This window comes from Eulemur rufifrons, chromosome 14 (assembly GCF_041146395.1).
Source record: "Eulemur rufifrons isolate Redbay chromosome 14, OSU_ERuf_1, whole genome shotgun sequence".
Classification (NCBI taxonomy): Eukaryota; Metazoa; Chordata; class Mammalia; order Primates; family Lemuridae; genus Eulemur; species Eulemur rufifrons.
The window spans coordinates 22,585,326-22,598,924 of NC_090996.1; the positions used below are offsets into that span (position 1 = coordinate 22,585,326).

At 45.1% G+C, this 13,599-nt stretch overlaps 1 protein-coding gene across 1 annotated transcript in view; it reads left to right on the top strand.

Moving 5' to 3' along the window:
- The first annotated feature begins 5,957 nt into the window (after positions 1-5,957).
- DNAH3 (dynein axonemal heavy chain 3) overlaps positions 5,958-13,599 on the top strand; it is a 128,091-nt gene continuing 120,449 nt past the window's right edge. The window contains exons 1-5 of the mRNA XM_069485998.1: positions 5,958-6,050; positions 6,270-6,512; positions 10,950-11,054; positions 11,621-11,843; positions 13,483-13,555. Of these exons, the coding sequence (XP_069342099.1) occupies positions 6,483-6,512; positions 10,950-11,054; positions 11,621-11,843; positions 13,483-13,555 (431 nt within the window). The 5' untranslated portion in view covers positions 5,958-6,050; positions 6,270-6,482. The remainder of the gene's footprint in view (positions 6,051-6,269; positions 6,513-10,949; positions 11,055-11,620; positions 11,844-13,482; positions 13,556-13,599) is intronic.

Below are 13,599 nucleotides of genomic sequence, written 5' to 3' on the forward strand. Positions count from 1 at the left end.
TCAATCTCACATAATTTTTAGTTATTTTTAATAAAGGCAATTTGCTAAATTAGACATATTTTTAGCCCTTGTTGAGTTTTCAAATAAAAAAATATACCTTTCTTATTTCATATTTCCCAGAACAACTGTCAGGCTGGACACAGAACTATCCTTTCCATTTCTCCCTTACAATTAACCTGATCTGCAGTACAAATGCTTCAAAGATTGTCACAGAGGCCAAAATTAACTGAGAAATCCTCATATCTATTTACCATATTGAATATCCCACATGCTACACACGTGAGTTGGGGCGGGGGAAGGGGGGAATTTATCTACTAAGATCTACAGGGTCTAGTATACAAATTAAAGCACATTTTAATCACCCCAGCTAGGGAGCCTCTCCTACTTCCCTTTTGTAAAACAGGAAACCCACTCCACATTCTGTCTTTAAAGCTGCAGCGGGCACAGACATTGAACTTGGGGCATTCCCAGCACTCAGTTCCCCTAATCTCCTGTCAACAGCGGGCAGACACAAGCCCAGTTCTCCTCAGGCCTGGGGAAATCAAGTGCCACCCAGACTGGTTTGGGGAGTCGGACCGGGGCGAGCGTGGGGAGAACGCCACCGGCCACAGCTGTCAAATGCGTCTACCTGGCTGCCAATTCCCAAGACCCCTAGTCACTCACTCACTCCTCGGAGGGGGCTCCCCGGCACGGAGCAGTCTCCCGAGGAGCGAAGGCGGGAGGGAAGGCGCAGACCCCGCGCAGCCTAGGGGTGCCCCGCCTCCTCCGCGCCTGGGGGCCGAGTCAGGTCCGCTTCAGCCAAGCCGCTCCTCCCCTTCCAAGGCTCCAAATAAACCTGTCGCTCACGCACCCCCGCGCCTACGGGGCAAACTGCCCCGAACGTTCAGGCTCGGGGAGTGGGGGAGGGGCCGCATCTCCGATTGGGGGGAGGGAACCGCAGGGCCTACTCCATCCGCCCCATCCCCATCTGCGCCCGGTCTTTCAGTCTGCCAAGGCCGGGGGATGCAAGGGGAGGAGGAAGGGGGTGTGACGCAGACGGAGTGGGAGCCCTGCGCCCAAGAGGGGACAGAGAAATGGGAACCCTGGGGAGAGTCGAGTACCTTGTCATTAATTTGGGGAGAAGAATCCGCCTTTGGTACTTGAAGCTCTCATCTTTGCAGTGACGGGGAAGGGGACCTCGGGAGAAAAGGGCTGGCTGGAGAGGAGGTCATCTATTTTTCAATAATCTTAGGGAGGAGGTTTGACACGACGTCTTCCCAGCCAGGTTTCCCCAGAAGGGGCACGGTCTCGAGGTGGGATGGAGTTAGCTACTCTTTCACCAAATCTAGTGCAGTGTGTGCTGGTGGTGGGGGAATGAGTGTGCATTTGGGGGTGGGGATGAATCCTGCCTCCTCGTCCGTGCCTGGCCGCGTCCCAGTGACTCAAAAGCACGATTTCTGCCCCCCATCCCCATCACTAACCCCGGGGCAGGGGGCTGCAGGCGTGGGCCCCCACTGTGCTCCCAAGCCGCCGCCCCGGCGCTCCTTCACTTTCCCGCCTGGTGAAGGGGCGCCTAGCCAGCCGGGGTACCCCGACCCCCAAACCTCGAGCTCTCACCTGATCGTAGCGGCCGCGCTTCACCCGCCGCGTCTGCAGGCGGAGCAAAGGAGGCAGAAGGAGGAGCAAGAGGAGGAAGAAAAGCGGGGCCAGGGCGGGAGCCGGAACAGCTGCCTCCGCCCCCGGCTCCGCGCTCGGCTCCGCCCCGACTGTCCCCAGGCTCCTTCCCGGGCTCCGCTCAGCTCCGCCCCCGCTCGTGGCCCCGCCCCCGGCTTCGCGACTTTTCCCGCCCGCGGCCTCCAGCATTGCGCAGTGGCTCACCAAGCTGCCGCGCCAAGGCCTCTGCAAAGCGCCGCTTGCTGCCACAGACTTTTGGAACCGCCTGGACAAGCCCCGAGAGGTTTACAGCGAGAGCGCTCGGGCCACCTCCGAGACCGGTGGACTGGCGGCTGAGAATGAATTTTTGAAAGGTCTTAGGGCCACTCCTCCTGAATACCCAAAACCAGCCTCTCCGAAAGCGTCCCTGGAACTCAAGGCACACAAGTGATGAGGTACCACCCTGACTGGAAGTTTTAACCATAACTCCTCAAATGCAAATGCCGTGAGCCCGTGAGACCCTTAGAGGCGGATTAGATTAGTATCTCCGTGTTATAGATGAAAAAATCGAGAGCGAGAGAGACAAGGTAAACCCAAATCCCTCAGTTTGCAGGGATCCAGGTCAGAGCAGGAACCCATGCTTCCTGGCCCCAACTCCAGCCCACAAGCGAGGCTTCTCAATAGCAGCGCTGTTGACATTTAGGACGGGATAATTCTGTGTTTCTGGGTTGTCCTGTGCATTGTAAGATTTTAGCAGCAGCCTGACCTCTACCCATTAGATACCAGTGATAAGCTCCACCCCACCCCCCAGTTGTGACAACCTAAAAATGTCTCGAAACATTGCTAAATGTTCCTGGGAGGCACAATCATCCCTCATTGAAAACTACTGCCATAGAGCAAACTGGTGAAGACCACGGGCCGGGGTCAGTCTTGAGCTGTGGTCCAAGGTCTGACTCTTACTGTGTGATGGAGTAACCTCTCTGTGCATGGCTTCATCTGTAAAACGGGGAGAGAGAGAGGCCCGAGAGTTGGTCTGCTACTGCACAGGTCTCAGGCCCTTTCCAGGCAGGGAGCTGGGCTGGCCTCCTTATCCTCTGTGCCTGTGGCCATAGCAACCTGGAGAATAACTCTTTACATGCAGAGAGAAGCAGCTATAGGGTTGTACAGAGGACTGGTGAATTAATGGCTATAAAGAACTTAGCACCTATTAGACAGATAGTAGGGGCTCAAAAATATTTGATGGTATTATTGCTTCTACTTCTTAAGATTTCTAGAAATAATCGGGCTGATGGATAGAGAAATAAGCTTGGGGATGATGATTATAATAAACGAAAGGATTCTGCCCTAACTCCTCCACGACAGCTGAAAAGAACAGCTAATGGTGGGGACTGGAGAATATGGACAGAAAAGTGTCCCTAAATTCTTAAGTTTCAGGCAACCTTGACTAGCTTCGTGCGCTTTGTTCAGCTGCAATATGAGGGGTTCCTCACCCAAATACGGTGTTTTATTTTTTCCTCTTAGAATAAAGCACTGCAACCGTCATTCCTTGGATAGAGGTTGCTTTGGAAAGCAGAGTTGGGGCTTCCCCGGGGATTTTTGTTTAAGGGTGCCATCTAGGGGTGCCTCTGTGAATCTTCTAATTCCTCCCACCTCTGGCATTTTTGTGGGGCCAGCCAGGTTTTGCTTGTCCTGTGCCTCTTCCACCACATCATGTATTCCCACATGGCTGTGATCCTAGCATCTCCCCATAGCAGCAGGACTTGGTGCTCAGTGAACATTCGATAGATTCATAAATCCACGCGCAGCCTCTCCTATGCCTTTCCATAATTACTTGCTGCGATGGGCTGAATTTTTGTGTTCCCCCTAGATTCATATGTTGAAATCCTAAACCCCAATGTGATAGAATTAGGATGTCCTTTAGGAAGTGATTTTTTTTTTTTTAGGTCATGAAGGTGAAAACTTCATAAATGGGATTAGTGCCCTTATAAAAGGGACCCCAGAGAGTTCTGTTGCCCTCCTTCCATCATGTGAGGATACAATGAGAAGTTGGCTGTCTGCAACCTGGAAGAGGGCCCTCACTGGAACCTGACCATGCTGAACACCCCGATCTCAAACTTCCAGCCTCCAGAATGGTAAGAACTAAATGTCTGCTGTCCATAAGCCATCCAGTCTATGGCACTTTATTATAGTAGCCACAGTTGACTAAGACACACTCTCATTAAGCAACTATTTCAGACCTCAGTAAAGATCTGCTGGGAGCACTGGGCTTTGAATAGAAATGTGTGGAAATTTCCCAGCTACAGATTGAGACCCTAAACTGGTAATACCACAGAGATGGGGACAACCTGGAACCCTGACCCCACCTCCCTACATTGCCAGATTTAGCAAATAAAAACATAGGACACTCAGGTAAACTGGAATTTCATATAAATAACAGATAACTTTTTAGTACAAGTATGTCCCAAATAGTGAATGGGACATACTTACACTAAAAAAATCTTTTATTTGAAAAAATTGTTTACATGAAATTCCAATTTAACTGCATAGCATGTGTTTTATCTGGCAAACCTATACACTCAGAGTTGAGGGAATTGAGGAATTTGAGGCCCATGTCCTCTCTTATGAATTATTGAGCAGAAAGTTAAGTTAGACAATAAACAATTCTAGTGCAGATGAGGTTGCCTCGGGAGGATGACGCTTTCATTCCCTTTGGCAGGCATTTTATTTTATTTTATTCACCTTTTCTCAAACTACATGTAAGTATTTTATTAAAGACATGTACCAGATTCCATAATGAGGTTCAAGTTCCAACTTGGCTTCTGACCTAGCTGAGTAACTATGAGCAGGTTAGTTAGTTAGTTTAGTATGTAAGTTTTCTCAATCATAAAACTTGGGATAATTATAATATTGTATCTTCTGGGTTGTTGAGAAGATTCAGAGAGATGATGCTCATTAAGTACTTTACACCAGTCCCAGCAGATAGGAAGCCTATTATTGTTTTGTTTTTGAGTACAGGAAGACTTAAAACACACTAAATTTCAGATGGAAATATGTCTCCTACTCACACACAAGGTCACAGTGTTCATTAGCACCATATGAGGCCCAGTCTAATTCTTTATCTGATTGGATTACAGTTGCTGTTATTTGTGGGACATGAGGTTTCACACCCAGCATAGGAGGCCTGGTAATAACTCCATGTCTGTCTAAACCAAAGTCTCAAACCCTTCCACTGGCTCATTTATTCCAAACACTATTTGAAACAGTATATACACTTTATAGTAGAGAGCACAAATATAAGAGATGAGAAAGCTCAGGGTTATTTTGAAAGTATGGAGAGCCCAACTTTGAGGCAGGAGTGAGAAAAGGGGGAAGTGGAAGTCCTTGGTGCTATGCAATTCTTTTCATAGGATCTCAGAAATGTTTGTGTTCTGGACAGGTACTTTAGGGACAGAGCAGTGGACTCGGAGTCATTAGGACAGACTTCTAATTGTATCAGCCCTACTTATGAACGAGTTGCATCAACTTGGGAATGTTATATGTATTTCGATTTGGGTTTCCTTGTCATTAAAATGGGAACATCATGGAGTATTGGGAAAGTTGAATGAAAAAATAGACATGCAAGCATGACACCCAAAAAGAGTTCAATAAGTCTAACTTGGTTTTGAGAGAACTTTGAAAGTGACCATGTAACATGTACCTTGAATATTCTGTGTTTTTTATTATATTGATGTTAGCCACAAAATTTATAGAGTGCCCACTGTGTCGGATGACCAAACTATCCCAGTTTTCCCAGGACTGAAAGGATTTCCAGGATGCAGGACTTACAGTGTTAAAACTGGGAAAGTCCCAGGAAAACTGGGATAAGTTGGTCAGCCTTCTACTGTGTGCAAATTGCTCTATAAGCATTATCTCATTAAACCTTCAAAGCAACCCTATGAAGTAAGTACTCACATGATTGCCATTTTAGAGAAAAAAAGGACACTTAGATTAAGCAACTTGCTCAAGCCACGTAGCTAATTAAGGGGAAGAACAGGATCTGAAGCCAGACCTGTCCAACTCTATATCCCAAGGACTTAACCACCATGCTATATGCTTTTAGAGCTCTCCAAAGGTATGGTCTCTTATTGCCACTCACTTCTGTGTTCCTGGAACAATGCTGAACACCCACCTATCTTCCCTTCTATTACCAACACTTCCTGCTGTCCATCTGGGCCTCTGGCAAAGGGAGACACCAGGATGTGGAGCTAGGTCAAGCCCAGTCTTGTATGTAGGCACTGCAGAGGCCCCTCCTTCCCTTAGCAACAGACGCTGAGGCCTGGTTACCATGCCCAGGGCCTGGGCAAAGCACTGCCAGTATTAAAGCTGCCCAGGGAGGAGGAGGGAGAAGAATGCAGGCTGCCACGGTATTATATGGAGGGGTAATTCCTCCCTCTTCTCTGTGTTAATATGTAACTCTCCTTCAATTTTTCCTCTACAGTGAACGCATTGTGTTCCTGGAACAGTTCCAAGAGAGGAGCCACTCAAGGAAAAGGAAGAGTGACCATTTCAGGAAGAGTAGGAACTGGAGCTACAAGCCCAGCAGAAACCCAAGGCTTCCCCTTCATTGTCTAGCTTTTCTTTCTCTCCTCTTCTACCAGGGAACTCCTCAAGGAGCTGAAGTCTATGACTTCAGAAAGGGAGCCCTGTGAATGGAGTTTTCAGAACATCTGCAAAGTTCCATTGTTGGTGTCATCCCCATTATGGTATAAGGAAGTGTAAATTTCAGAGCAACTGGATAGGAGAGGAGCATCCCTGGAGAAGCTGAGAGCTCTTTATTCATTCTTAAAATAGCTACAATTAGAGTGGACACCATGAGCAAAACGGATTGCTCATCTCAGAAGGTAGGTGTGAATTTTAAGGCATGTTTCCTTTTTTTTAACCTATATTTTTAATGTATAGGGAATTTGGGAATATGTGGGAAGGGGGATATTTTGATCATAGACCAACTGGCATGTTAGATTCCGTTGCCTGAACACGAGTGTTAATCACATTTTTATGTTGTCTCCTTTGAAATATCATTTTTGCTGGATTAGACTTTTGGATATCTTCAAGTTTTGCTGTGAAAAATTCAGGAATAGACACCTGTTCTTCCTTTTTTTCCCTCTTCCAAAGCCATTAGACCATATATTCCAAACAACAGCTTTCAATGTGGCCGCACATTAGAATATTCTGGAGAGCATCTTAAAAACTTAGAGTCTTGGTTCCCACCCCCAGATTCTGATCCAGAAAATTTGGAGTCGGGCCCTGGAATCTATATTTTCAGGGCCCGACTTAAGAATCACTTAAGACCTAAGTGATTCTGGTGTAGGAGTCCTCAGATGAGCACTTGGAAACTGCCTCCAGGAAGAACATGCAAACATCACATGTAATCAGGAATAAGCTGCCCCAAAATGATAGTTCTATCTAATCTAGGTGCCAGAATCCACCAAGTTGCTGTACACGGAAGTGTCTAGAGGAACATTTTAACTTGAAGCGTTATAAAATTAAAGTGAATTTGTTGATAATAACTGAGCCCATGATTTACGAAAGAGAAGACTTAAGCATTAATATTTTCAACAAAGCATTTTGCGTAGCCAGGAAGTTCTTTTGAGAATCTCTATCTCCTCCCCTTGAAGGTGCCCCAGGGAATTCTTAGCCAGAGATTTTAAGAAAACTCTCTTTGCTTTGCTCTGGAATTGATTTCTAGATCTGCTGATCTTGTGTGTGTCCCACATTTTCCTGTCCCACAGACTGAGATATTTTCTGCTATCAGGATATTTATGACTCTTTGTGTGTAAGTCTGTGCCTATGAACTAGCTCAAAGTTTAACTTCTTTCTGCGGAGGTTCTGCGTCTCTCCATTGTGTTCTGCAAATGCTCGTGGTTTGCTTTCTTCATTATCCCAAAAAGAGCTTATCTGTCTGTTTGCATGATGCAGCATCTCTCTTCTCTAACTTGAGAAATCTGTTATTGACTCAGCTGCCTCTGTGACCATCCCTTGGGTGACCATTGCTCCCTATGGAGGGACATAAATATAATTTGATCTGGCTCAGACCCAAAACAATCTATGGGCTCAAGTAACCAAGAAGTCCACGTTGGATACAGGGCTCCAGCTGAAGCCATTGAGAGTCTTTCTCCTTCTGCTGGCTCTGCTTTCTTCTATGTTGGCTTTATTCTAAGGCAGATTTCCCCTACACAAGGCAAAGATGGCTGTTGGGAGTTCTAGTCATAAACATCCTCACAGTAGTGACCCTAATGAAAAGAGTGCCGCTTTCTCAGTAGCTGTAGTGAAAGTGTCAGGATTAACCCAGCTGGGATCACATGCTTATCCCTGAACCAATCACTGCATCTAGGAGGGTGGATTATTCTGATTGGTCAGATCTGTGTCACATGCCTTGCACTGCAGCCAGGGCTGGGCCCAGCCACACTGTACAACATGGACTAAAATTGTAGTAGAGCCAGTTATGTACGTAGGGCTATATTCCACTTCTTTTGGTGGGCTGAGTAAATCCTCTTTTGGTGTCAGGGCTGAAATCAGCAGAAGCATGAAAGCCAAGACATGGATGATGTTAACATCTTTCTTGACTGCAGAAGGTCAGAGTTTTTTTGGTTATAACTACTCATTTGCATTCTTATTGTAATTTACTCAAGATGTCCGAATTGTGTAGTGTTTGCTTGTTGCTTTTTTAATGAAGATTTTTATTTGAAACAGATTTAAAAACTAGGCCAAAGGAAAGATTTCCACTGATCACAAAACCTTCTTGCTTGCAAAGACGAAATACAGACAGCTCTAACTTATCAATCGGTATGTCTTATGTCTGGGATCCTGAAAGAAATCGTGAATGACTTCATACCCCTGAAAGTACTGTTGCCAAAATCTTCTTTGGATGGTATAGTACCTGCTTTGGATGACTGGATTGCTTTCAGATTGGTGCTGGGATTTTTCCATTTTGTTCCCCCACTCAGTGCAGATCTGGTATTAATTTCGGTCATGAAAGAGGAGGCTTTTAGTGATGATTGGTCGATTCTTGGGTCCATGAAATTGAGGTCAAGAGCAGAAAATCAGACACAGTGATTTAAAGCAGCATAGCAAGTTCTGTAAGATGAAAACAACAGGGTCAGTGGTTCCCAAATACATCATGTTTGAGGTAGGGCTCGATCATGTCTACTTTTAATAAACTTCCATTAGTGACTCTGATCTGCCACAATTCTTGAGAACCACTGAATTAGGCCATTATTAGATCAATGGACTCATTCTATGTTTTTAAAGATCCCAGGCTCAGTATGCATCTTTGTTTATGAGTTTACATGTTTTTGTTGAATTTTAAGGTTTACAACCTTTCTAAAGTGATTTGCCATGTAAGTGATACTTGCTGTTTCCAATGTGTTGGGATGTAGAGTGATGTGTATTTAAAAGCCACTGACTTAGAAGACAAGTCAGCCTACTATGTGGCTGGAATGTGTTACCTATTCTTTCTGAGACTTACTTTCTTCAGCTAGATTATGGGTATAAAAAAATCTCATAAGGTTGTACGGCGCCTGGCACATAATAATTTAGAATAATGGGCCGGGCGTGGTGGCTCACGCCTGTAATCCTAGCACTCTGGGAGGCCGAGGCGGGTGGATCACTTGAGGTCAGGAGTTCGAGACCAGCCTGAGCAAGAGCGAGACCCCGTCTCTACTAAAAATAGAAAGAAATGATCTAGCCAACTAAAACTATATATAGAAAAAAAATAGCCGGGCATGGTGGCGCATGCCTGTAGTCCCAGCTACTGGGGAGGCTGAGGCAGTAGGATTGCTTAAGCCCAGGAGTTTGAGGTTGCTGTGAGCTAAGCTGATGCCACGGCACTCACTCTAGCCCGGGCAACAGAGCAAGACTCTGTCAAAAAATAATAATAATAATAATAATAATTTGGAATAATGGTTGATATTGTTGTTGTTACTTAATGAGGAAGGTGCTCCAGGGTAGACAATAGGGGTTAATTTGAGTCAGCAGTGAGGGGTTGGGGTGTGTGGGGGCAGGGAGGGGAGGGAGCTAATAACTGAGTCATGTTCCCTTCCCCCACTCCCACTCCCCACCAATTATCTTACATGACATAATTTGCAGACCCAAATAAACCGAATGAATCAATGTGATAACATTCCATCTTACCCAGGAGTTAAGTCCAAAATCATTGCCTAAGGTGAAAATCACAGAGAGCCAAAATGTCCCTAGAAAATCCCTCAAACCATCTTTAAAGTGCTGTGCAGCAGTATCTCTCAATAAGTCCAAGCCAGCAGTTTTTCTTCCAGTGTTGAAACACATTGTAACTTCTCCATCACAGCCCCAGATGAAGCGGTTGTCTTGCATATAGTCTTAAGACAAAAACACACGCGATACCGTTCAACAATGCCATCACGTTCAACTCTGTTCAGGAGAGGTGGAAAGGCTCTTGGGACCTGAGAGTGACCATGGGAGCCACAAGTTCACACCGACTTGAGGCTGACTCCCAAGTATACACTCACAGAATGGAATGGTGGACTCAGACACCCACAGAGTAAATAATATTTTTCCTTTCCACAGGCAGCACACAGAGTTGCGTATGTGTGAGTTAAGTACACAGAAAATGCAGTGCCACTGCCTGAGCAAATTCCTCTTTGGCACTTTGCATATATGAAAATGCAAGAGTCAATTTTTTAAAGTCTCCCCATTTAATCACACCCAAGGATAGAGTACTGGTAATGCCCTCAGAATTTGTGCTCTCCCCAGGGAGAAAAATATACATATTTGCTCATGGGAAGGAAGCCAAGGAGGAAACATCGGAGAGACAGATTGATGATTAAAAAATGAAACGGGATTTCACTGGGGAGATGTTGGTCACAGGATACAAAATTTCAGTTAGGAGGAGTAAGTTCAAAAGATCAATTGTACAGCATGGTGACTATGGTTAACAATATATTGTAGTCCTGAAAAATGTAAAGTAGTCTCACGATAAAAATAATAACCATGTGAGGTAATGTATATGTTAATTAGCTAGATTTAGTCATTCCACAATGTGTGTGTGTGTGTGTGTGTGTGTGTATATATATATATATGTATACTTCAAAACATCATGTTATACATCATAAAAACACATATAATTTTATCTGTTAATTTTTTTTTAAAGTGAAACATATGATATATGGGAGTGAGAAGGGTGTTTTGTGGGCAGTACGCTGTGCCTAACACCTTTCCTGGGGACCTCTTTAGTCCTTACCAGCTCAGAGGCTTAGAGATCCTTCCTAATTCCTGAAGGGTGGCTTTATTTCCATTTCCCTCAGATCACCAAAAGTGACTCGATACATCACATGAGCTGCTCCCAGGGGCAGCCGGAGCTGCCCCCTCTGCCAGCTTCTGCTAATGAGGAACCGTCTGAACTCTATCAGGTATGCACACCTGGCTGCCAGCTCCTCTGTTGAGGGTGACAAGGTGAAGAACACACCCTGCCTCTCTAGGTATTTGGCAGGTACTAGTGGGTGACAAGTCAGACTTAACAAGTGGGCTTTGGTCATTTTTGCCACCAGAAGTGGCTGCAGCAGTGTGGGAGGCAGAACCATGCTGTTGTACAAAGGTGAGTTAAAATCTGGCCTTCCTACTTACCTGCTGTGTTATCTAAACTCTCTGAACATCTGCATTTTCCGTTATAAAATGGGGATGATTATTACCTACCTGGTAGCCATGTCCATAAGGAATAAGGGCAAGAGATATAAATTGCCTGCCTTACAGTTATTGTTGAAGGCAAGCTATTATCCCTGACATCAGAAGTCATGCTCGCAGTGGTCAGAGAAGTACAATTGGTGTCTTTTCGGAAAGTATTTCCGCTGAGGGTGCAGAAAATGGAAGGGACAGCATGAGGAATGAGGAAATCTCACGAGTCTCAGAGTGAGCCGAGTCCAGGCTCATTAAGAAATGCCCCCTCATCATGCCTCACTCTGCTTTTCTTCCCTCGTAGACTGTCATGTCACACAGCTTTTATCCGCCCTTGATGCAACGCACATCGTGGACCCTGGCTGCACCTTTCAAAGAACAGAAGCACCACCGTGGGCCCAGTGACTCCATTGCCAACAACTACTCCTTGATGGCCCAGGACCTGAAGATGAAAGACCTCAGGAATGTCTACCAGCCAGCCACCATCAATATCCCTAGGGATAGGACCAGTCAAGGGCAGTCATCAGGTACTTGTGGCAGTATGTCATACCCTTGCAGAATGGCAGTGAAAATTCTACTCCTGGGTTCTAGTCCTGCCTCCCCCTCTTGCTGTAGCTACTAATAACTTTGGAGAACTTCATAGAGCCTCACTCTCCTCATCTATGGAATGGAAATGATTGTAATGGCTAACATTTATGGACCATTTACATATATCAGGCACTGTTGTGTGTACTTGTGTTATTATATAACAAATTGCCCCAAAACTTTGTGGCTTGAAACAACCACTATTTATTGTCTCACAGTTTCTGTGGGTCAGGAATCTGGGCATGGCTTGCCTGGGTGGTTCTGGTTCAGAGTCTCTTGCAAGCGTGCAATGAAGGCATCAGTCAGGGCCGCAGTCATCTCAAGGCAGCTAGGGAAGAATCCTCTTCCAAGCTCGCTCAGGTCCTCAGGTCCTTGCTGGCTTTTGGCCATAGACATCAGCCCCTCACCCTGCGGGCCTCTCCAGAGGGCAGGTCACAACATGGCTTCTGGCTTCCCTTAGAGCCAGCGTGACAGAAATCACAGTCATTTTTGAAGTTTAATCTTGGAAATGACATCTTACCACTTTTGCCATATTCTGTTTGTTAGAAGTGAGTCACTAAGTCCAGCCCACAACTCCAGGGGAAGGAATTACACAAAAGCATGATACCAGGAAGATGAGGACCACTGGGTGCCATCTTGCTTCAGTCCTGGCTGGATGCTGTGAGCCTGGTTTTAGTTCCCCACATCATGATATGTTTTGGGATTCTATTACTCCCCAGGTATCAAACTCCTCACAACTTCTACCTTCTGTACCCGGAAGCTGAGTTTATGACTTTTACTTCACGCTAGCTCACATAGAAGAGCATTTTGTTGAACAATGCAATGTCTTTTCGAATTTTAAAGAGTATTTTTTCTGTTATTGTGCTTAGAGTATATTGAGAAATTCGAAGTATGAACACAAGCTACATCTTAATTAGTAGTCTTCAATTCTCCCCATTCCCTCAAAGTGTCAATTTATAGTATTAGTATGTCTTTAACATTTCTCTGTTGCTTACTAATTTCTTCAGACTAGAGACTTTAGCAAGTAACAGTATCTAGATACAGTTTCATAGTTTTTATATCATTTATTGAATTTAATTGTAGTGACCTTCTATTTATTGCAAATGAGATTGGTTTTTCTGTTTATAACAATTATATACTTATTGTGACTATTTCCGATAGTCATATAAAATTTCCTTTAAAAATAAACGCATTAAGTTTAAAAGCCTGAGTTTATTTATAAGAGAAATAGTAAACAATAATACAACCAAGGTTTAGAAAATAGAGTGTACAATGATGGAGAGCACATGGAGCCGGCAGTTATTAGTACTTGTCAAAGGTATGGATGAGTGGAAAGTGTGTTCATCCCCACTTTATAGTTGGGGAAACTGAGGCCTGGAGTGACGAAGTCATTTCATCAGGGTCACGCAGTAATTAATGGTGCACGTGGGCCCGGAGCCCACATCTTCTGCCTCATCCCACCTTCGGGTGTACACTCCCCTCATTTGGCTCCACAATTGTTCAAAGATTTGTGTCCCTATGGGCAGAGAATGGCCCAAGGCCACTGCCCATCACTGAGGTCTTTTTTCTCCATTCTTCCAGCAACTAAAAGCTTCTCAGAACCCATCAAGAAGAAAATGAAGTTCTCCTCCAGAAACAAAGAGGATTACTCTGGGTAAGGTGTCGCTGTGGGTACCAGAGAATGTGGAACACTGGGCT